The sequence below is a fragment of the Vulpes vulpes genome, chromosome 9, assembly GCF_048418805.1.
Source record: "Vulpes vulpes isolate BD-2025 chromosome 9, VulVul3, whole genome shotgun sequence".
In the NCBI taxonomy this organism is placed as follows: domain Eukaryota; kingdom Metazoa; phylum Chordata; class Mammalia; order Carnivora; family Canidae; genus Vulpes; species Vulpes vulpes.
The window spans coordinates 61,338,161-61,363,036 of record NC_132788.1 but is presented as its reverse complement, the minus strand read 5'-3'; the positions used below and the strand labels follow the sequence as shown (position 1 = coordinate 61,363,036).

At 43.3% G+C, this 24,876-nt stretch overlaps 1 protein-coding gene across 1 annotated transcript in view; it reads left to right on the top strand.

Moving 5' to 3' along the window:
• The window catches only part of IRAK2 (interleukin 1 receptor associated kinase 2), a 62,141-nt gene that overhangs the window by 33,252 nt on the left and 4,013 nt on the right, over window positions 1–24,876 (top strand). Inside the window, exons 5-11 of the mRNA XM_072720348.1 lie at window positions 1,024–1,218; window positions 1,303–1,367; window positions 3,888–4,002; window positions 6,194–6,303; window positions 8,168–8,363; window positions 11,374–11,436; window positions 22,117–22,317. Of these exons, the coding sequence (XP_072576449.1) occupies window positions 1,024–1,218; window positions 1,303–1,367; window positions 3,888–4,002; window positions 6,194–6,303; window positions 8,168–8,363; window positions 11,374–11,436; window positions 22,117–22,317 (945 nt within the window). The remainder of the gene's footprint in view (window positions 1–1,023; window positions 1,219–1,302; window positions 1,368–3,887; window positions 4,003–6,193; window positions 6,304–8,167; window positions 8,364–11,373; window positions 11,437–22,116; window positions 22,318–24,876) is intronic.

Below are 24,876 nucleotides of genomic sequence, written 5' to 3'. Positions count from 1 at the left end.
AATTGGGAGAATGATCATGGTATAATGTTAAGTAAGAACACCAGAAATCAAAACTGTGTATGGCATGATCCCAATTTTAAAAATAAATCTTGTATTTCTAATTTACAAGAAATGGGTTAAACTTAAAATTTTTTTAAAGATTTTTTTTCAATTTTTAAAGATTTTATTTATTTATTCATGAGAGAGAGAGAGAGAGAGAGAGAAAGAGAGAAAGGCAGAGACACAGGCAGAGGGAGAAGCAGGCTCCATGCAGGGAGCCTGATGTGGGACTTGATCCTGGGTCTCCAGGATCAGGCCCTGGGTTGAAGGCAGCTCTAACCTGCTGAGCCACCCAGGCTGCCCTGGGTTAAACTTTAATAGCAGTTCAGTGGGTAATGGGATCATGGATGGTTTCTTCCCCTCTAATTTTCTAAAATAGTCTATAAGCATATATAATATACAGCTTTAAAATGTTGTACATTTTATTTTTGTACACCTATTTTTAAAAAGGTACATAGAAATAAAGTGTTACTGAAATAAAGCTGCTTTTCATAAGTTCACACAGAATTGCATTTGGTTATGTGAACCTAGATCCTGCTTCCTGCCATGTACACCATGTATAGGACCAGGGACACCAGTTCAGCCATTGGCCAGTTGCATGACCTCACCTTAGCTCCCTGACCTCCGTGGTTTTCACTTTTGTAAACTGGGGGGAAAAAAACAAAACAGAAAAATCCAACCATGTGCCAGGAATATTCACATTTTAGTTCATCTTCAGGATTACCCTCCAGAGTACTATTGATATCTTCACTTTTGCTGCTGAGGAAATTCAGGCTCAGAGAGGTTAAGTTACTTACCCAAGGTCAGAGAGCTAGTGAGAGGCAGAGCTGGGATTTGAGCTGGTCCTACCCATGTCCTATTTCTCCTCACTGGACAAGATGAACTTCTCCACCCCTTTAGCTCTGATAATCTAAGATTCCCTGAGGCAGTAGGGAAAAAAATATTTTCCATATTACTCTCCATCTCTTCTCCTTGCATTCCCAGGACTTTAGCACCTCTATTCCTAAGCAGGAAACACTTTTGAGCCTGGCTGGAGACAGCCTTTTCTGGAGTGAGACAGACGTGGTCCAAGCAACTGATAACTTCAACCAAAACTATAAAATCAGTGAGGGGAACTTTGCTGACATCTACAAAGGGCAAAAACATGGCACGCTATTCGTCTTCAAGAAGCTCAGAGAGGCAAGCACTTCTTGGTTTCTTGTAAGGGGGTGGAGGCTGTATGGGTGAGGCTGGATTTTCATGTTTCATTGTCTTTTCCCATAGGCAGCCTACTCAGGTCCAGGATCGATTGAAAAATTCTTCCAGGCAGAGGTACAAATTTGTCATAGGTGAGCTTCCCCTTTGGAAAATAATTTGTTTGATAGGGTGACAGCTACCCTTTCTATAATGCTTCCTGTGTGCTGGGCATATCTTAAGTACTCCATATGTATAAATTCATTTAATCCTCACAAGAACCTTGTAACATAGCTACTGTTATCAGCACTGTTTTGCATGTGGGCAGATTGAGGCCCAGAGAGACCAAGTGTCTTGTCTAAGATCATCCAGCTAGTAGGTGGCAGAGCTGGAATTTGAATCTAGGTTGGTCTGGCTTCATAGTCCATCCTTTTTCTGTGTAGCAACTATATGTGTAGATTAGAATTATCAAAGAACCTTGGTTTACTTGGCCCAGCTCCTACCTTCCAGGGTGGAAGAAATCTGTTTCTTTTTTTTTTTTTTTTAATTTTTTATTTATTTATGATAGTCACAGAGAGAGAGAGAGAGGCAGACACACAGGCGGAGGGAGAAGCAGGCTCCATGCACCGGGAGCCCGATGTGGGATTCGATCCCGGGTCTCCAGGATCGCGCCCTGGGCCAAAGGCAGGCGCCAAACCACTATGCCACCCAGGGATCCCAAGAAATCTGTTTCTATCCCATGTTTTGAGATGGGCAGAGATGTACTGTTTCTAACTGTAATGGCAAATCCACCTTAAAATGGTATTGTTCTGGAGCAGGAGTTGGCAAATGATAACTCATGGGCCAGATCTGGATGTGCCTGTGTTTGTATGGTCTATTAAGAATGGGTTCTCTATTTTCAAATGGTTGAAAAAAAATAATAAGAGTATTTCATGACACATGAAAAGTCATGAAATTCAAATTTAAGTGTCCATAATAAAGTTTCATTGGAATACAGCCACATGTAATTATTTCTGTATTCTCTATGGCTGTTTTTGTATGATAGTGTACAATAAAGTCTTGAGTAATAAAGATCTTTAAAAGTCATCCTCAAACCTGCTCATTTTACAGAAGGGGAAACTGAGGCTGAGAAGGGAAGTGAGCCTGCCTGTCCCAGAGCTGGTGGGGGACTGGGAAAGAGAACAGGAAGGACCTGGGGAGACTTGTTCTGGCTCTGCCGTCTCTGACTGATGAATTTGACAATGGCATATTGGGCACCTGTCAGGTGCTGGATGCCAGCTGTCATTCAACCTTGGCAAGCTGGGTTTCCTCTGTCAGCATGCAGCCTTGAGTGAGGAATGCATGATTATTGTGGAGCATCTTAAGAAATAAAGTATATCATAAATAAGAAAATAGAAACCACTTGTTTTCCATAGCACCTACAAATAACCACTCCTGTTAGTATTTTGATATATTTTCTTTACTGTTTTCTCTATTCATACGTGTGTATGAATAAACACACACATATTTCATAAAAAATGAAAGTATAATTCCCCTTTCCATTTTGGCAAAGTGCCTTCCAGGACTTGGCAGACACTCCATTCATTGATTGGGCAAATGTGAGTTGTCAAGGCTTTTTTGCTTTTTTTTTTTTTTTTTTTTGGCTCTAGGATGAATACATATCCCCTGCCTAGGGAACATTTATGGTCTAGGAGAGACTGAGCGTAAATGACTCTCAAGAGTGTGAAAAGTACTGTCGGATGGCCTGGGGGTCGGGGGAGTGGAGGAGGGCAGGCGAGCTGGGGCAGGAGGCCATTCTAATAGTCTCATGGAACATCTATCAGGGTCTGACTCAAGGCAGAGGAAGGAGGAATGAAGGGGACTTTTGGAAAGCTATTTATGATGGTGAGTGCTGACTAATTAGATGGGAGAGATAAGGAGGTTTCCAGGAAACTGCATGGAGACTGCAAAGTTACCCTTTGCTGAGATAACAACTGGGCACAGAAGCAGGTTTGGGGCTTATTGAGTCTAGGGTGTTCACCTGGAGCATCAGGATGCAAGTAGACATTCAGGTCTAGAGCTTGGGAAGGGGATGCAATGGGAGGTTTGAGGGCATTCCTCATAGAGGTGGGAGATACCTGGAGACACAGCTTCTAAAACAAGATGATGAGCTGAGCTAGGATACTTAGCTTTCAGAGGAAGGCAAAGGAGGAGGATTATAGTGAAAAGGGCCAAGAAAGAGCCATCAGAGATGTAGGAAGAGTCAGGAGGGAACAGTGACTCAGAACCTAGCAGAAGAGGATTTCAGGGAAGAACCCAGTCCTGAGAGTCAAACAGACCTGCGATCTACTCCTGCCTTCACTGCTTACTGGTTGTGACTGTGAGCAAGTTCGTTAACTGTTAAGCCTTTTTAAGTTTCCAGAAGATGGGATGGTTAAGGTATTATGTGCTGCAAGGCAGCGAGGCAGGATAAATTTGAGCTCCTTGACTTCAAGCTTACTGAAGACAGGCAGTTTTCATCTCTCTACCCTGGGGCTGGGACCCTCAGGGGTCAGAGCGTTTGGTACCTGGGAAGTCATTGATGGCCTCACTGGGGTAGAAGGTGTAGAAGAAAGGTGGAGAGGTGAGGAAGTGGAGCAGTCTTTGTTTATTCTCTCTGTCTGACTCCTCACCTCTGTACTCATACCTGATTTCAGATGCTGCCACCCCAACATCTTACCTCTGCTGGGCTTCTGCACTGGAAATCAGCTTTACATCTTGATATACCCATACATGGCAAATGGTTCTTTACAGGACAGACTCCAGGGTCAGGTAAGGGGCTGGTTCATGGTCAGAGATTAGGACCAGGTAACACGCAGTTAGGGACTCAAGGTTCAAGGACTTCCAGAAGGGAGAGGGGCTGTCCAGAGAGAAGTTAGGCTGGGATTGATAAGATCTGGCTAAACATCTTCAGATAAGAACCTATGAAAAATTATTTTTTTATTTTTTAATTTTTTAAATATTTTATTTTTTCATGATACACACACACATAGAGAGAGAGAGAGAGAGAGAGAGCAAGAGAGAGGCAGAGTGACAGGCAGAGAGAGAAGCAGGCTCCATGCAGGGAGCCTGACATGGGACTTGATCCCGGGACTCCAGGATCACACCCCAGGCTGAAGGCAGGCGCTGAACCGCTGAGCCACCCAGGCTGCCGCTGAAAAATTATTTGACAAGAGGCATCTCATTTAAGTCAAGAGCAAAAGTATTCATGACACTAATTTTATTTAACATTGTTCTGAAGGTGCTAGTCAATGCAATAGGACAAAAAAATAATTAAGAGATAAAGAGTATGCAGAAGTGGAAGCAAATTTTTATTTGCTAAACATGCTATTCTATTATATATCTTTTTGCTTGTGTATTTATGGGCTATTTCTGGAAAGACACAAAAAACTGGTGCCTTGGCTGTCTCTGTGGAAGTGAATGAGGTAGCTGGAGCACAGGGCAGGAGAGAAACTTTTGCTATATACCCCTTTGTACCTTTCACATATTATAGCATGTGAGTATCATACCTATTAAAATTACAGTTTTAAAAACAAACAAAGCTCCTTCCCATAAAATCCTCAAATAAGGGGAAACACTTATTCCACGAGACAATTACTGCTTCCATAACAGAGACCAAAGCAGTTACTCATGGTATGATAATGATTGTTAGATTTGTTGCACTCTTGTGGTGTGTGAGACACCATGATAAAAGCTTTACACATGTCCCCTCAAGGCCTTGCTACAACTCAAGATGTATCCCCTGTTTTCTAAAAGAGGAGTCTCTGGCACAGAGAGGCAAAGTGACGTGCCCAAAGGAACACAGCTGACAAGTGTCAGGGCTGGAATTTAAACAGTGTTTCTGTGGCTCTAGATTTCAGAGTTTTGTTTTGTTTTGTTTTATTAAAGATTTTTTATTCATGAGAGAGAGAGAGAGAGAGGCAGAGACACAGACAGAGGGAGAAGCAGACTCCCTGTGGGAGAAGCAGCCTTACGCGGGACTCAATCCCAGGACCCCGGGATCACGACCTGAGCCGAAGGCAGATGCTCAGCCACTGAGCCACCCAGCCATCCCTAGATTTCAGACTTTTTGAAAAGAAATCTGTTAGCAAAGCCAGTTCTTCAAGGATGTGGAATCTATGATGGGACTTGAAAAATAAGTTGTGACTGATCCTGGAGTTTCAGTCTTAGGACAACAGTGGCAACACCTGGAGGATACTGGGGGCTTTAGCTCACCCCACAATCCCCATCAGCCCCTGTGAAATCTCCCAAATACACATAAAATCGGCATAAGGCCCATGTGCTTGGTGTGCTAACACAAGCTCCTTAGCTCTTCTCTCAGCTATCCCCTCCTAGAGGACCCAATTCTAGACGTGCCACTCTATAGACATGATAAAAATAGCTGCAGTTTACTGAGCACCCACTGTGGGGCAGGGACTATGCTAGGGGCATACCGTATACTCATATACTATATACTCCATACCATATCCTCCTGGAATCCTTAGAGCAATCCTAAAGAAGCATAGAGGGACACCTGGGTGGCTCAGCGGTTGAGCGTCTTACCTTTGGCTCAGGGCGTGATCCAGGGTCTGGGGATCGAGTCCCATATTAGGCTCCCTGCATGGAGCCTGCTTCTCCCTCTGCCTATGTCTCTCTCTCTCTTTCTCTCTCTCTGAGTCTCTCATGAATAAATAAAATCTTTAAAAAAAATAAAGAAGCAGAGATTAACATTTCCATTTTATAACTGAAGAAGAAACCAAGGCTCAGAGACGTTATGTATCTTTTCTAAAGTCACACAGCTAGTGCATGTGTGAGCTGGGATATACAACTAGATCTTCTGAGGTCAAAAGTGGTGCCCTGCCAGCACACCATGCCGGCCGAGCCCTGTTGCAGAGGATGTGAAGGCTGGAGGAGAGACTGGAGCTCGTTGGGACTTTGAAAAGGCATAGGTGTGACTGTTTTTCCCCCTTTTCCTTTTACTTAGGATGGTTCGGCGCCCCTCCTCTGGCCCCAGCGTGCCAGCATCTGCTCTGGGCTGCTTCGTGCTGTGGAGCACCTGCATGGCTTGGGGATCATCCACGGCAATGTCAAGAGGTGAGGGGAGTAGGCTGTACCCTGCTGAGGACCTGTGCTGTAGGGCCAAGCCACACACATTCCTGCGCCCCTTCCTCTCCCTTCTCTTTGGATCTCTCTCCCCACCTCACCTGCCTTGAGGCTCTTCTTTCTTTCTCTTTTATTCCTGCAGAAATCAGTGTTTCTGCTGCCCTCACACATTGCCCACCTGTCACCAAGTGATTTCCCAGTGAGTACCCCACACTCCTGAGGTCTTTTACTCCCAACCCAGCAGCTGGTCTGGACCCAGTCCTTGAGCTTTGGGTTAAGCCCCCTAGGATTTTGAGCTCCTCACTCAGAGTCTTCTTGGAGACCCATCCCCTGCTTATGTATATGTATCTGTTGGCAAAAGCAACTTGTGTCAGGGAAGCTTCCTACAGGGTATGCGTGCAGCCCAGTGTCTCAGCACCATGCTCCCAAGATCAAGAGAGCCCTGTCTGCGGACTGGCAGCATGGGGAGAGATTCTAGAAGATATCAGAAAATCTGGCAAAACTGACATTGAAACCATAGAACTGTACTGCCTCAAAGTTCTCTTTTTGGCAAATGGAAGCCCTGTCCTCTTTGTTTCTCCCTGATTTTTGTTTGATTGCACAAACAATTGTAATTGTGAGAAAGGAAATGAAAGGGAGAGAGGTCATTCTGGCCCTGGTGCCCTGATTCATCACCTGGCCTCCATTTCTTCAATCCCTGCCTACACAGATGTCTTAGCCCTAAGGGAGCACTATTACCTGGTTACCAATTCATATTTTGTCTCTTCCCCCTTTATTTAAATAAGGCAAATATTTTCTCATGTTGCATGCCATTATTTTTAGTGACATTTTAGTTTTCCGTTGAAGGGACTGGCCCATAATTTAACCACTCCTAATAGTGGACACTGGAATTGATGTCTATTTTTTTAAGATTTTATTTAATTATTCATGAGAGATACACAGAGAGAGGCAGAGACATAGGCAGAGGGAGAAGCAGGTTCCCTGCAGGGAGCCTGATGTGGGACTCGATCCCTTGGCCCCAGGATCATGACCTGAGCCAAGGGCAGGTGCTCAACAACTGAATCACCCAGATGTCCCAGTGTTCATTTTTTGTAAAAGATGTATTTCTCTATTTGAGGTGAGGAGGGGCAGAGGGTGAGGGAGAGAATCCCAAACCAACTCTGTACTGAGTGCAGAGCCTGACATGGGGCTTGATCCCAGGACCCTGATATCACAACCTGAGCCAAAACCAGGAGTCGGATGCTTAACCAATTGCACCAGCCAGGCGCCCCGAAGTCTTTTTTAAACAACTATTTAGGGTCAATTGGGTTATTTTTACATATATAACTTAGCTGTTTTCCTGTTTGTTGTTTGTTTTTTCCTTTGAAGTACTTTCTGAGAGTGTTTACTCCCACAGGTTAGATGCCAGAGGTCCTAGAATGTTTTTATTGCTCCTCCTATTCTCCATGATCTGGGCAGGACCAGTCACAAGGGATGGTGGCTTGGGTTAGTTGGGCCAGAGCTGGGGGTCAGAAGAGTTTCAGAAGGGACCAAACCTGCATAGCCCATGGGCCTGGCAAGCTGAGGTTGCTGGGGGTTTGCCATCTGTGGGGGCCAGGAAGGCCATACACCAAATGCCATTCCTGGGGCAACACAACTCATCTTAGCTCCATCCTTATTTGCAGGTGGGAGTGGGTTCTCACTCCCTTCCCTTGTTAGAACTGGCTCGGAAAATCCAGACTGAAGGTCTAAAGTGACTCTGAACCTGCAGGGACAGATGCTGCTTATTGTGAATTCGTATTCTGAAAGGGTCTCCATGGCAACCTCTTCTTGTCCAGCTCAAAATAAGAAATCCTCTCTGCTTTCTTTTCCACAGCTCCAATGTTTTGCTTGACCAAAACTTCATCCCCAAGCTGGCTCATCCAATAGCTCACCTGTGTTCTGACAACAAAAGGTCAAAATACACCATGATGAAGACTCACCTTTTCCAGGCCTCAGCTGCATATCTGCCAGAAGATTTCATCAGAGTGGGGCAGCTGACAAAACGAGTGGACATCTTTAGTTGTGGAATAGTAAGAGCCTCCTTTTCTGCTTGGATGTGGGCCTCTACTGATTTGTCCGTCCCACAGTTTCTTTGTAAGCAGAAGATAGAGAAGAGGCCCCTAGATATATGCCATCAAAGTATAGTAGGGAGACGTCTGGGTGGCTCAGTGGTTGAGCGCCTGCCTTTGGTCAGGTCATGATCCTGGGGTCCTGGGATCGAGTCCCGCATCAGGCTCCCTGTAGGGAGTCTGCTTCTCCCTCTGCCTATGTCTCTGCCTCTCTCTGTGTGTCTCTCATGAATAAATAAATAATCTTAAAAAAAAAAAAGAAGTACAATAGGGGTTGGTAAACTATGGCCCAGGGCATATTTTCTACAGCCTATAACTAAGAATAGTTCTTATATTCATAAAAGGTTTAATAATACTTATAATAAGAGAAAAATATGTGCAGTGCTTGGGTGGCTCAGTAGATTAAGCATCTGACTTCGGCTCAGGTCATGATCTCCGGGGCCTGGGATTGAGCTTCATGTTGGGCTCTGCACTTAGCAGGGGGTCTGCTTCTCCCTCTCCTGCCCCTCCCCGCTTGCACGTGTGCTCTCTTTCAAATAAATAAAATCTTTAAAAGAAGAATATGTGACAAAGACTTGGTTTGTGACCCACAAAGCCTAAAATATTTACTGTCTAGCCTGTAGAAAAGTTTGCCAACCCTTGAAGTATAGCTACCCATGAGTGTCCAGTTTCTAGTAGATTTCTTATTTCCCTATTTCCCAGCCAGCCATCTAATTGTCTATCCAGTTGTCTGTTCCTCTTTGTCCATCCATCTGTGCAGTCATATATATTTTTTAAAGATTTTATTTACTTATTTGAAAGAGAGCAAGTGAATGAGAGTAGGTATAAGCAGGGGGAGGGGCAGAGGGAGAGCGCTATACCCTGCACATATCAAGATGATGATGATGATGATGATGATGACGACGACGACGATGATGATGACGATGATGATGATTGTGGTGGTGGTTAGTATTCCTAACTCCACACCTCACTCTTGATTTTTGTTTACCCCTATTTATTTATTTATATGTGTGTGTGTGTGTGAGAGAGAGAGAGAGAGAGGTTGAGCACACAGAGGGGAGGGGCAAGGGGAGAGGAAAGAATCTTTTTTTTAAAAAATATTTTATTTATTTATTCATGAGTGACGGGGCGGGGGGGCGGGCGGGTAGTGCAGAGACACAGGCAGAGGGAGAAGCAGGCTCCTTGCAGGGAGCCGGATGCGGGACTTGATCCCAAATCTCGACCGTGACCTGAGCCAAAGGCAGGCGCCCAACCATTGAGCCACCCAGGCATCCCATCCTTGACTTTTCAACTCAGCTCTTGATATAACAATTTTAAAAATTAATTTATTCATTTTATGTCCACTGGCTCCCTTCACTCTTTCTCAGCCCTGCTTCTAACTGGTACATGACTTTGAACTCTGGTTCCTCCTGTTGGGAACACTTCATTTCTGTGTTATTGGGTTTTTTTGTTTTGTTTTGGTTTCGGTTTTTTTGGTGAGCACTAAATGACCTCTCTAAAAGGTTCAGCACAGAGCCTGCCCATAGAAGGGGCAGAAGGAATGTCTGTTTATTCATTTCCTCTTCTTCCCTCCCTTCCTGGCAGGAACTAGCTGGGAATCCCTTTTCAGTTTGCTCCCATCCACTTGCTATTGGGGTGCCCTCTGCTGCCCCCTCCTGGCCACTGCCAGTGCCTGATGAACCCCAGAGGCTCTTCCTCTGGGGTGGAGGGAGGTGGGATTTCTTGGCAGTAGAGTGACTGTATTCTGACTTGCCTTCTGGGAGGTTGGGGGAGAGAGATTTGAAACTAAGGGTGGCGGACTCACCCCCTTATATTCATAGCCAGTAGACCACCATTTGCCAGGTAAGGATACAGGCTCAGATTTTAGGCACTTGCCTGAAGATCACATAAGTGATTAAGGGAGAGAGAATTTGAACCCAGGCAGGCGGGTCTGACTGTAGAGCTCTTAACCATTATGCTCTTATCTCTGCTGAGAATTTCTGTTCAAAGCAGGTTTCCCCTTTATTTAAAAAGACATATCGTGGTCTGTCAATGTTGTGGTGTCTCACACTGGTGTAGAGCTATGCTCCTTCTATGATGGGTGAATTAATGAACAAATCATGTTAATAAAGGCCTAGGATGAAAAATGCTATAGATATTGCTGAGACTTTCTGTGTAGAATAGAATGTACATGAATTCCTCCTTTTCCTGAGATTGACGTAGCGATGTCTGCTTACTGTTTTTGGTGGGTTTCTAAATGAAATGATCTTTAATATATAGTGTGTATGTGGGGGGGGGGGTGCCTGGGTGGCTCAGATGGTTAAGTGTCTGCCCTCAGTTCAGGTGATGATCTCAGGATCCTGGGATCAAACCCTGCATTGGGCTCCTAGGTCAGCCGGGAGTCTGCTTCTCCCTCTACCTCTGCCCCTTCCCTCTGCTTGTGCTCTCTCTGTCTCTCTCTCTCTCATGAATGAATAAATAAAATCTTAAAAAAATAAAATATAGTATATGTGTAGATATGTGTGTATATAGAAAAATGTATATATGTATGTGTATGTATATATACACATATATAGATATATGCGTATTTAAATATACAGATGGACTATGTACATATTTATATACATTTATATGTAAATATGTAATATAGATATACATAGACATTTAAAACTGATGGTAATATGTACCCATCATAGAAGGAGCACATGTTTGGTTTCCATCCTCCCTGACTTGCTGTTCATTCAAACCTTCTGCTAGCAGCTGGGTGATGCGTTTAGTTGGAGGAGGTTTTTTTTTTTTTTTTTTTTTGGAGGAGGTATTTAGTGATATTCTCACATTCCCAATTTTGGGCAAGTGTTTGTACAGTCAAATGGCAGAACCAGGCTTGGAGCTCAATCTTTGTTACTAAGAAGAATCATCGCTCTTGGCCAGAGTCTCCTGCCTGACCTTTTGCATGAGTATCTGAACCGTGCTAACTGCATGTTCTTTCCAGGTGCTAGCTGAGGTTCTCACCGGCATCCCTGCAATGGATAACAACCGAAGCCCTGTTTACCTGGTAAGGGAACCAGTCACTTCTGGCTCATGGCTACTGCTGGAAACGGGGCAGGGAGGTGTCGGGAGGACAGGGATCTTCACTCTACCCATTTTACAGATGGTTATGAGGTCTCAGTCTAGGGTTTGATTTGCAAAGTAACCTTAACCTCTCCTCCCCTTATCAGCCAGCCAACAGTTACTTTTTTAATGTTAAGAGAATTTAGAATGTTTAGGGGAAACCCATTTTTTCTCTTCTCTTTACATATCCTGCAATCAAATAGGATTTGTCTTCAAGTTGGTAAAACTGGGCCCTCTTTTTTTTTTTTTTTGAGATTTTATTTATTCATGAGAGACAGAGAGAGAGAGAGAGAGAGAAAGAGGCAGAGACACAGGCAGAGGGAGAAGCAGGCTCCATGCAGGGAGCCCAATGTGGGACTCGATTCCGGGACTCCAGGATCACGCTCTGGGCCGAAGGCAGGCGCTAAACTGCTGAGCCGCCCAGGCATCCCCAAAAGTAGGCCCTCTTAAATGGGTTTCTATAATAAAAAACAAAGATTTTCATTTTGTAGGTTCAAAGATTTATCACACACACACACACACACACACACACATATAGTATCATTTCAAAAATATAACTGCCTTCTCCTTCTGCCCCTCCCACTGCTCCTCCTCTCTTGCTTACTCTCTTTCTCTCTCAAATAAATAACTAAAATCTTTTAAAAGGGGAGGGCACGTGGGTGGCTCAGTTAAGCATCTGCCTTTGGCTCAGGTCATATCCCAGGATCAGCCCCATGTCAGGATTCCTGCTCAGCAGGGAGTCTGCTTCTCCCTCTGTGCCCCCGCCCCACCCCATTCGTTCTCTCTTTTGCTCACACTCTCTCTCCCTCAAATGAATAAATAAAATCTTTAAAAAATATGTACAGCAGAGCTAGATTCTGTATTTGGCACTTTACATATATTATCTTTCTAAGATATTACAAAATCCCCCTGAAATTGATAGGGTGGGATTTGAATCCACGTCTCCTGCAGAGTTCCAAATCCTGTGAAAGCTCTACTACTCTTCATCAGTTTGAGAGGAAGCATCTTTCCAGATTCGTGTTGAGGCCATTGGAACAACCGGCTTTTTTGTGACTGGGTCCCCAAAACATCCCCTGGCCCCCGGAGTGGGGAGTGAAGGCCTTCCCATACAGGGAAAGCCCCAGATATTACAAAGAGGTGGGTTTCAGCACCTCAGATATAGTTTCAGGCAGTTTGAGGTGGTTTCTCCTAGTCTGACAGTTTTCTTGAGGTGAATTCCCTGACAGTCCTGAGTCTCCCTGGATGAATGTCACATGAGAAGTCCTTTGAGATACTTATGTGAAATTTCCTAAAAGGCATTTTTGTTCATGGTTTCTGAAGATGCAGAGGAATGGGCTCCTGGTTGGCTCAGTCAGTGAAGTATGTGACTCTTGACCTTAGGATCATGAGTTCAAGCCCTATGTTGGGTGTACAGTTTACTGAAAAAAAATGTAGAGGATATAATTTTTTTAAAATCTTAATTAAGGGATCCCTGGGTAGCTCAGCGGTTAAGCGCCTGCCTTTGGCCCAGGGCACAATCCTGGAGTCCCGGGATCGAGTCCCACGTCAGGCTCCCAGCATGGAGCCTGCTTCTCCCTTCTTCTGTGTCTCTGCCTCTCTCTCTCTCTCTCTCTATCATAAATAAATAAATCTTAAAAAAAATCTTAATTAAAAAAATTAAGGTTGCGCATGTAATTAAGATTCAAATCAGAGAGGAAAGCTGCTAACACCTAGTGTGGTCCAGGGAGAGAGGAAGCAGGCCTTTCCTCCACCTTCGGGGGATCTTTTGTGGCCAGTGTTTCCTGAAGTCATTGGGTGGTTTCCATCAGAACTTTTCTTTAAAGATTTATTTATTTGTCAGAGAGAGAGAGAGTATAAGCAGGGGGAGAGGCAGAAGGAGAAGCAGACTCACTGCAGAGCAGGGAGCCCACTGTGGGGCTCTATCCCAGGACCCTGGGGATCGTGACCCAAGCCAAAGGCAGACACGTAACTGAGCCACCCAGATGCCGCTAATGTAGTAATTTCACTTGTACTTAGGAACACACACACATATAAGGGAGGAAAGAGAGATGGACACGGACATTCATTGTAGCGTTATTTATGTTAGTAAATAGCTGCAAACAACTAAAATATCTGTCCGTTGGGAGGTGGTTAAGGAAATTACGGTATAATCACATACCATGGAAATTCCATAGTTTATAATGATTTATAAATAACTTCATAGGGACGCCTGGGTGGCTCAGTGGTTGATCGTCTGCCTTTGGCTCAGGGCGTGATCCCAGGGTCCTGGGATTGAGTCCCACATCAGGCTCCCTGCATGGAGCCTGCTTTTCCCTCTGCCTGTGTCTCTGCCTCTCTCTCTGTGTGTTTCTCATGAATAAATAATTAAAATCTTAAAAAAAATAACTTCATGAACATAAGTTTATAAATGTTTATAAGAAATGAAGATGAGGGCAGCCCGGGTGGCTCAGCGGTTTAGCGCCGCCTTTGGCCCAGGGCGTGATCCCAGAGACCTGGGATCGGGTCCCACATCGGGCTCTCTGCATGGAGCCTGCTTCTCCCTCTGCCTGTGTCTCTGCCTCTTTCTCTCTGTGTCTCTCATGAATAAATAAATAAAATCTTAAAAAAACAAAAAGAAATGAGGATGAAGTGTACAATGTGATCAATTTTGATCTATGTGTATATCTGTGAAATCATCACTGAGTCAATTTCATCACTGTGCCTACTATCCTAGAAGTTACCTCTTCTCCAGTGAGGTAGATGTGAGGAGAGTAATGTTTCATTGCAAGAATGTGCCACCATTTGTCCACTCACCTGCTAATGGACATTTGGTATATTTCCAGTTTTTGACCATTACATATATAGCTGCTAGGTACTTTTGTGTGTGGGTCTCACTGTGGACACGCGCAATTGTCTCTGTGGAGCTATAATTCATACTTGTGAGATGTACAGAATGGTATGAATTTTGGAAAATGTGGACAGTTATGTAACCACCAACACCACAATCAAGATATGGAATATTTTCATCATTCCAGAAAATTCCCTTGGGCACTTTTTTAGTCAATCCCTTCTTCCCATTTCCTATTCTAATTTCTGGTCATATTGTTCTTTTTCGGAGTATCAGATAAATGGAGTCATGGAGTTTGTACCTGTTTGTTTCAGGCTTATTTCACATAGTGTGGTGCTTTTGAGATTCATCCTTGTTATTGTGTGTACTCATTGTTTACTCCTTTTATTGCTGAGGAGTATTTGTTGTATGTATATAAGACCACTAGACAGTCCATCAGTTGTTGGACATTTGGGATGCTTCCAGGTTTTGGCATTTCTGAATAAAGCTAACCTAAACACTCCTTTTTTTTTTTTAAAAAAAAAAAGATTTTATTTATTTATTTGAGATAGAGAGTGAAAGTATTAGTGGGGAGGAGGATCAGATGGAGAAGGAGAAGCAGACTGCCCTGTTGAGCAGGGAGCCCAATGTGGCCCTTGATCCCAGGACCCTGGGATCATGACCTGAGCTGAAAGCAGACACTTAGCTGACTGAACCACCCAGGTGCCCCTAACATAAACATTCTTATAAAAAAAAATGAGAAAAACATGTATGTTCTGATAGGGAACTATCTCCAAGTGAAAAAGCAAGTTCAGAACAGCATACAGTTTAGTCCCATCTTTGGTAATAAATAGATGAATGATTAAAAAAAGTCATATCTTATATTTTCTTGTTTATAAATTGGGGATAATTATAGCACTTATACGTAAGAGGGTTTAGTGAAGGTTAAGTAATATGTACCTAAGACAGTACCCAAAACAGTGACTAGAACATAGTAAGCAATATATGTGTTAGCTATGAATATTACTACTGTTGTTTTACTACCTCTTAAGTAGTTACTTGCCACTGTAATAATTATCATATGTAAATAAACATATAACCAAAATGATTATAGTTATAGACCTCTGTAGCAGAAGGCCTAGGTTAATATAATCCAAACCATTAACAGACGTTACCTTTGGAGAGTGAAAATAAGGAGATAATCTACACATTTGGTTCAGAAAACCCAACCACACTGGGTGGCGATGCCATGGCTCTCTCTTCCCCTTCCCTGGCTTCAGGTATGGCCAGTTCTTGAAAGCCATTTTTGTTATGGACAATTTCAAACATGCACCAAAGTAAAGATCTTCATGTAAGGAATCTCCATCCATCCATCCCATCAATTATCAGCATCATTCTTATTTCTTTTGGAACCAAAACACTTTGTGTATGTGTATTTTAAAGCATATCCCAGATTTATGTTATTCCACTCATAATGTATAGTTTTCTTAATTCCTTAATATCATTTAATGTTCATTCCATATGTAAATTTCCCAAGCTGTCTCAAAAATTGCCTTTTTTTTTCCTTATTCATGAGAGGGAGAGAGAGAGAGAGAGAGAGAGAGAGGCAGAGACAAAGGCAGAGGGAGAAGCAGACTCCATGCAGGGAGCCCAACATGAGACTTGATCCCGGGTCTCCAGGATCACGCCCTGGGCCGAAGGCAGGCGGTAAACCGCTGAGCCATCCAGGGATCCCTTAATTGCTTTTTTTTTTTTAATTTTTATTTATTTATGATAGTCACACACAGAGAGAGAGAGAGAGAGAGGCAGAGACATAGGCAGAGGGAGAAGCAGGCTCCATGCACCAGGAGCCCGATGTGGGATTCGATCCCAGGTCTCCAGGATCGCGCCCTGGGCCAAAGGCAGGCGCCAAACCGCTGAGCTACCCAAGTGCCCCCTAATTATGTTTCTTATAAATATTTTTTAAAAAATTTAAAAAGGGGTGCCTGTGTGGCAGAGTAGGTTAAGCATCTGACTTTTGGTTTTGGCTCAGGTCTCGATTTTGGGATGGTGGGATCAAGCCCCATGTTGGGCTCCGTGCTCTGCTTGGGATTTTCTCTCTCTCCCCCTCTGCCCCTCCTTTCTTCCCTCCCCTCAATATGTAAATACATCTTTAAAAAATAATTGTTTCTTGAAACTTCTTTTTTGAAGGTTTTTTTTTTTTTTTTAATTTAAGTAATCTCTACGCCCTATGTGGGGCCAGAACTCATGACCTCCAAGACCAAGAGTCACATGCTCTTCTGACTGAGGCAACCAGACACCACTTGAAACTCTTCTGTTCTTTAACTGGACCCTCCCCTGCTTTTTCTTGCCATGTATCATTGCATTTTTGCATAAAGTGAGTCATTGGTGCTGTTAGTCTCTCATGTTCTGAGTTTTTATGTCTTTGTGGGTTTTTTTCTTTCTTTAAGACTTTTAAAAGAATTACTTAGAGGGGCACTTTGGTGGCTCAGTGGTTGAGTGTCTGCCTTTGGCTCAGGTCGTGATCCTGGTTCCGGGATTAAGTCCCATATTGGGCTCCCTGCATGGAGCCTGCTTCTCCCTCTGCCTGTGTCTCTGCCTCTCCCTGTGTCTCTCATGAATAAATAAATAAAATCTTAAAAAATATATTAATAGAGAGGGAGAGAGAGAGAAAGCGCACATGTGTGAGTTGGGGAAGGGGCAGAAGCAGAGAGGGAGAGAACATCTGAAGCAGACTCCATGCCAAACATGGAGCCTGGCTAGGAGCTCAATCTCATAACCCTGAAATCACAACCTGAGCCAAAACCAAGAGTCCAGACACTCAACTGACTGAGCTACGTAGCTCCCTTCCCTCCTTGTGGTGTTCTTAACTTGTTTCTCTAACCTCTTATCCTGAGACTTGGTTAGATTCATGATCAGCACTACTTCCTGGATGGTGCTCAGTGCTTCCCGCTGCATTACAGAATGAGGCACATAGTGGGTCCTCCTCTTTCTAGTGCTGTGGTTCATCGGTGGGTCCAGGTGGAGCTGCTGACTCCCCCCATCACTCAGTTCCCCTATCATCCTACCTCTCTGAGTGTTCTTAGCATTTCTTGATGGCTCTTGCCGGACAAGACCCATGATTTCACTGGGAGAGTCAAATGGTGAGTCTCTGTTTCTATCATTCTTTCAGGGCAGCTGTTTTGAACAGTTTCTGATTCTGTTTCAAATTGTGGTAACCTCCATCTGATATGAAAATAACACCCTTCTAGTATTTATTGGCTTAGCAACTTTATTATTTTTTAAAAAAATATTTTTTAAAGATTTTATTTACTTATTCATGAGAGACACAGAGAGAGGCAGAGAGAGAAGCAGGCTCCGTGCAGGGAGCCTGATATGGGACTCGATCCTGGGACTCCGGGATCACACCTGAGCGGAAGGCAGACACTCAACTGCTGAGCCACCCAGGTGTCACATGGTTTAGCAACTTTAAACACCATGATACCATTTAAGAATATAAGCATTTAAAAGGCAGAGCTCACATGAGAGAATTGTGCGGAAGTTATTTACAACTGCAACCCTTGCCAGCTGGAGGTTTTTAGTCTCCAGGTATTGAATTCCTCATGGTGTCAGGCATGTAGGTATTGCTGGATCCTCAGACAACCTATTTTCTGGTTGAGGAAACTGAGGCAGAGTGGGGACTGTCTTGTTTTGTTTTTGAAGCAAATATCACAGCCCATGCCTGATAATCTCTGATTATCTTTTTAGAATTATAAATGTATTTCCATGAAAATCTGTATTAGGCAGTAAAAAATTTAGTTTTACATTTAATGAATCACTTCTATTAAAAATAATAAAATTACCTTAAAAAAGAAAAGATGAAACTTAGTCCAAAAGTAAGATGTACAATTCATGAAAACATTTGTGAGGCACTTACTATGTGTCAGACACTATTCTTGGAGTTGGGGATACAAAAGTGGGCAAGATGATGGGCTGGATGAAGTTTTTGCCCTCCTGGAACTTTCATTCTAGTGGAGAAGAGCAAACTATATTCAAGTAAATAAAAATATGTATAATTCCAGGCCAGTGATATGTGCTATTAAGAAATGTGAGGGGTACCTGAGTGGCTCAGTGGTTGAGCGTCTGCCTTCGGCTCAGGTCATGATCCCAGGGTCTTGGGATTGAGCCCCACATCTTTTCTCCTTCTCCCTCTGCCACTCCCCTTGCTTGTGCCTTCTCATTCTCGCTCTTTCTCTTAAATAATAAATATATAAAATCTTAAAAGAATTGTGGGGACGCCTGGGTGGCTCAGTGGTTGAGTGTCTGCCTTGGGCTCAGGGCATGAGTCCAGATCCCCGGACTGAGTCCCACATCAGGCTCTCTGCGGGGAGCCTGAGGTTTTTTTTTTTATAAAAAATAAAATAAATAAATATTTGTTTAAAAAAAAAGAAAAGAAATGTGAAATAAGGTTAGGGGGTGGAGTGAAGGAGCAGGGAGAGGGATATTTTAGATCAGGGAAGCCTTCCTGGAAAAGGTGGCATCTGAGCAGAGACCTGACTGAAGTGAATGACTAGGTGGTGAGACTAAAAGGAGGAGCATTCTAGGCAAGGGGAATAGCAAGTGCAAAGGCCCTGATGCAGGTTAGGTGGTTCCGAGAACAGAAAGAAGCCACAGTGGCTAAGTACAGTGAGTCAGAGGGGGAGGTGAGGAGATGGGAAAGGCCAACAGATGCCAGATTGTTACAAAATCTGGGGTTTCTTTCTTTTTTTTTTTTTTTTAAGTTTTTTTCATTCGTGAGAGACACACAGAGAGAGGCAGAGACATAGGCGGAGGGAGACATGGGGAGCCTGATGCAGGACTCGATCCCAGAACCCTGGGATCAGGACCTGAGTCAAAGGCAGCCACTCAACTACTGAGCCCCAAGGCATCCCAAAATCTGGGGTTTCTGGTAGCCATACTTAACAGATGGGAGAGCAGGAACTCCTGTTGTTAAAAACAACACAAAAAACTTTTAATTTTAATTTTTCTAATTATAAATATAAAATAGGTTTGTAGAGGGATGCCTGGGTGGCTCAGCGGTTGAGTGTCTGCCTTTGACTTGGGGCCTGATCCCGGGGTCCAGGATCGAGTCCCTCAGTGGGTTCCTGCATGGATCCTGCTTCTCCCTCTGCCTGTGTCTTTGCCTCTCTCTCTGTGTGTCTCTCATGAATAAATAAATAAAATCTAAAAAAAAAAAAAGAGAGAGAGAGATAGGCTTGTAGAACAGTTAGTAAATACAGGAAGGTATAAAAAACAAAATAGAAATAATTCTTGGGGGGATCTCTGGGTGGCTCAGAGGTTTAGAGCCTGCCTTTGGCTCAGGGCGCGATCCTGGAGTCCTGGGATCGAGTTCCGTGTCGGGCTCCCGGCATGGAGCCTGCTTCTCCCTCTGCCTGTATCTCTGCCTCTCTCTCTCTCTCTCTCTCTCTTTTTTTTTTTTTTCAAAACTAAGATTTTTTTTTTTTTTATGATAGTCACAGAGAGAGAGAGAGAGAGAGAGAGAGAGAGGCAGAGACACAGGCAGAGGGAGAAGCAGGCTCCAAGCACCGGGAGCCCGATGTGGGATTTGATCCCGGGTCTCCAGGATCGCGCCCTGGGCCAAAGGCAGGCGCCAAACCGCGGTGCCACCCAGGGATCCCTCTCTCTCTCTCTCTCTCTCTCTCTCTCATGAATAATAAATAAATAAATTAAATTTAAAAAAAAAGAAATAATTCTTGGTAATTACCACTGTTAATATTTAGCAGCCTGCCCTCTGGCCTTTATGTATGTATTATATACATAGTTTATATTATTTATATATTAAACTTTATATTATTTATAGCATGGATTTCCATCCATTTTTACATTTTATATGATATGAAATATTGTACAGTATTTATAGTTCAGGGGCGCCTGGGTGGCTCAGTCAGTTAAGCATCTGCCTTCAGCTTGGGTCATGATCTGTTTCCTGGGATCAAGTCCCACATCAGGTTCCCTGCTCAGTAGAGAACCTATTTCTCCCTCTCCTGCTGCTGCTTCCCAGCTCATGCTCTTTCTTTCTCTCTCAAATAAATAAATAAAATCTAAAAAAAAATAGTACACATAACATAGAGTATATAACATTGAAATATTTACATAATTGTGTAACTATATAAAACACTATGTTCTGTGAAATACAAAAAATATGTATATAACATTGTTTAAAGTATACATTATAAAAAATAAATATATGTAACAAATAGAATATACATAGAAAATTTTTATTTATTTATTTTTTTTATTTATTTTTTATTTTTTTATTTTTTTTACTTTTTTTTATACATAGAAAATTTATATGTTTTATTATTTACACAAATATTTTAAATATAAAAGTAAATGTTACATATGTTAATATACAATAGATTAGTGCACTGTTATATCAATCAATAGTATGCATAATTATATACATATTTCTTTATATTTAATGTATTTAATCCATGTATTTAATATATTTATAACTATATATTTGCAAATATGTAACTATATACTTATGAGGCATAATTTACACTATATAAATATGCTATATATTTGTGTAAAAATATATAGCATTTTTCTATTATATGTATAGTTCAAATTCCTGCTTTCTTTTTTTTTTTAGAAAGATTTTATTCATTTCTTTATTTTAGTGGGCAGGGGCAGAGAGAGAAGGAGAGAAAGAGTCTTAAGCAGACTCCCTGCTGAGCGTGGGGTTGGGTGTGGGGCTCAATCCCACCACTGGAGATCATGACCTGAGCTGAAATCAATAGTTGAATGCTTAACCGACTGAGCCACCCAGGCACATAGTATAAAGTGTTATAAAACTTACATAAATACACAATTTATAAAATATATGTGTACATAATATTTATATAGTAGATCTCCTATTAGATATACATGGGTTAGGGGCAGCTGGCTGGTTCAGTTGGAAGAGCATGCAACTCTTGATCTCTGGGTTATGACTTCCAGCCCCACCTTGGGTGTAGAAATTACTTAAATAAATAAAACTTAAAAAATAATGCTTCTCATATTTCAATGAATAAATAAATAAATAAATAAGGATCAGAACCTATGTCCTAAAATGTGTATTTTATATCATAAAAGTAATTATACCTGTAATTATTAAAAAGGTTAAATTATTAATGTAAGTGCTCAGCATGTAGTAGTATATAGATGGTGGCTATTATTACTATTAATTATTATCACTAAGAGACTATTAATTCTTTATTCTGTGTTGAGATCACACTTTATGCTTTTTTTTTTTTTGACTAGTTTCTTTTTTTTTTTTTTTAATTATTTATTTTTGGTAGTCATACAGAGAGAGAGAGAGGGGGGCAGAGACACAGGCAGAGGGAGAAGCAGGCTCCATGCACTGGGAGCCCGACGTGGGATTCAATCCCGGGTCTCCAGGATCGCGCCCTGGGCCAAAGGCAGGCGCCAAACCGCTGCGCCACCCAGGGATCCCACACTTTATGCTTTAGATGCATTATATCTTTAAATCTTTGTGTTAGTCCTATGATCCCCATTTTCCTGATGGAGCTATTGAGACCCACATTAAGCCCCTGCCTTGGAGGAGAGTACTATGGAATGCCCTGTACTTGTAGGGGATTTAGCAATTCTCCAGTTCTGGCTTTTTAAAACTTGTTTCTTGGATCCTCGCTTTTGTTTCTTAAAACCTGTTTTCTGCAAAGTTTTGCAGGTCTGGTGCAGTAGTGGGGAGAGGTTGGGGGGACTGGTGGGGCACATATGGTTGACTTCTACATCCCTGTAGCTCTCATGGGGGTGTTTATCCTCTTCTTCCTACAGAAGGATTTACTCCTTGGTGAAATCCCCAGCAGCACCACCTCACTAGGCTGCAGGAAGACGGGTGTAGAAAAGGTGATGGCCAAGGAGATCTGCCGGAAGTACCTGGAGAAGAGAGCCGGGAGGCTGCTGGAGGACTGTGCAGAGGCCTTGGCCCTGGCTGCCTGCCTCTGCCTGCGGAGGCGCAATGCCTGCTTGGCCGAGGTGAGCCTTACTCTCAGCCTTTCCGACAGCTGATAAGCCCTGCCTGGGTAGGCCTGTCGGCCTTATGGTTCTGCTTTACTGAGGCCTGGGGTATGGCTCTGGATTGAGGCCTTTACCTAGACGTCATTTCATAAACAAGGGCTGTATTTGGTTGCAAGCTGTAGAACGTCTTGGGAGTTCACAGGAGCAAACCAGGAAAGTAGGAGTGGATAAGCATTTCAGGAGCCTGAGGGAGTATGCTGCGGGCCCCAATGTAAGTGGGGCAGGATCCCAGGCTTAGATGTTAACAGAACTCTGCTTTCTCTGAATCTGCTTGATTGCGCTCCTCTCTTGTCTGTAGACTCCCTTTTCTTTGCCTGTATCCTCTTGGTTAAGGGAGATGGCTGTGTGTATTGTTTGTTACAGTTCTGCTCCCATTGAGAGATCAAGACTCCAGGTCCCAATTCCAATCTCTCAGTGAGAGAGCCAGTTTGGCCTACCTACAGTCAGTAGTCTACCCATTGGCCAGTCAGACAAGGTGAGGGGAGTGGGGTCCAGTATATCAACCTGGGAGTGGGGTCCAGTATATCAACCTAGTGGTCAAGGGGTCAGCCCCAGAAATGTGGAGGGGTTAAGTCCCAGAGGGAGGGAGCATCCTTAGCCTGTAGGCTAGGCAGATATGCCAGAAATCAGCCACATTAGGAGATAGAACATTTTCCTATGGATGTGATATAGTGGTGGTTTCCATGGTAACAGGTGTAATTTTGGGGACCACTGCTAGATCTTTCTAAGGACCAAATAGCTACCTGAGAGGACTCTTTGACACCATCTAGTTGAGTGATTCTAAAATGGTGTCTGGCATAGAGAGTCTCATTGAAGTTACCCCAAGAGTTGCTTTTGGCAGCAAGAGGGCTTGGGGAGCTGCAGGCCCCACCCATGACTACAACCAGATACCCACTTTCACTTCACATAATTATACTGAGTTCTCAATATTTTATTTGAGGGAAGGTTTAGTCACTGAAAAAAACAAAGTCTTCAGACACCACTGCTGTAGCCCAAGCCTACCATTTTACAGATGGGGAAGTAAAGGTCCAGAGAGGAGAAGCTGCGGACACAGAGCAAGTTTCTGTCTGAGCTCTCTGGATGCCTGCTCCATTCCTTGTTTACTGTCTTGCACCATGACATGGCAGGAGTTAGAGACTGGAGACCCGAATCATTGTTCTTCACCTGGGCTGTTTCCCAAGTGCCTGAGTGGCACAGCATTTCCTCAGTCAGTACTTATGTCTTGGGCCCCGGGGTGTGTGTGTGTGTGTGTGTGTGTGTGTAAATCAGTGAACAAGGCAGGCCCAGTTCCACTTTCCTGGAGCTCTCAGACAATACATGGTAAGTGTGTGAAGAGCATTGAGATAGCTTGTGAAGGGACCCCACCCAGGAGGACTTCCCCTGAGGAAGTGATGTGTAGGCAGACAAAGAACAGTACAAGCAGACAGAACAGTTCATGCAAATGGCCTGAGGTGAGAGAAAGCTGGCTTGGTCAAGGGTCTGGAAGGTCAGAGTGGCTAGAACAAAAAGTACATAGGGGAAAAGTGGCTTGTGGTGGGACTGCTGAGGAAGGAGGAGCCCCATAATCGAGGGCTTTGCAGGCACAGTTGGGATTTTAAGGAAGACTCTAGGGGTTTGAAGCAGGGGCAAGACATAATCAGATTTATGTTCTGAAAATCAGGTCTCCCTGAACCACTTATTTTTTTAATTTTTATTTATTTATGATAGTCACAGAGAGAGAGAGAGAGAGGCAGAGACATAGGCAGAGGGAGAAGCAGGCTCCATGCACCGGGAGCCTGATGTGGGATTCGATCCCGGGTCTCCAGGATCGCGCCCTGGGCCAAAGGCAAGCGCCAAACCACTGTACCACCCAGGGATCCCCTCCCTGAACCACTTATTCTTTCATCCAGGCTTTCATCTCTTCATTTATTTTATTCTTTTGTTCATTGTATCAGTTAAAGGACACTTGAAGAAGCTGCTATAATGAGGAGACTCCAAAATAAAGTCTTTTAAATGAGATAGAAGTTTATTCTCTTTAGTTTAACGCCTTGAATGCAGTGATTTCAGAGCTCCCTTTGTATTGTTGTTCTGCTATCCTTACTGTGTGGCTTCCAACTCAGAGTCCAAGATGGCTCCTCTAGCTCAGGCCATCACATCTGCATTCCAGCCACTGAAAGGAGGCTAAGGGAAAGAGGAGAACACACTCTCTACCTTTTAAAGGTGACTTGGAAATGCACACATCACTTTTTTCTCACTCTCCATAGGCTGTAACCTAGTGACATGGCCACACCTAGCTACAAGGGAATGTAGTTTTTAGCTTGACAAACATTTATTGGGCACATACTGTGAAGATTTGTCTCAAGAGGTGACATTTGACCTGGACCTTGAAGGATGAGGAGGTATGGGGAATAAAGGCGATAGGGCATTTGAGGTATACAAAGAGGAATGAGAAATGATCCTTGCCCTCAGTATTTCATAAACAAACTAGGAAGATGAGAGGTCATTTGCATCATGGACGTGAAGACAGGTAAGCCTGGG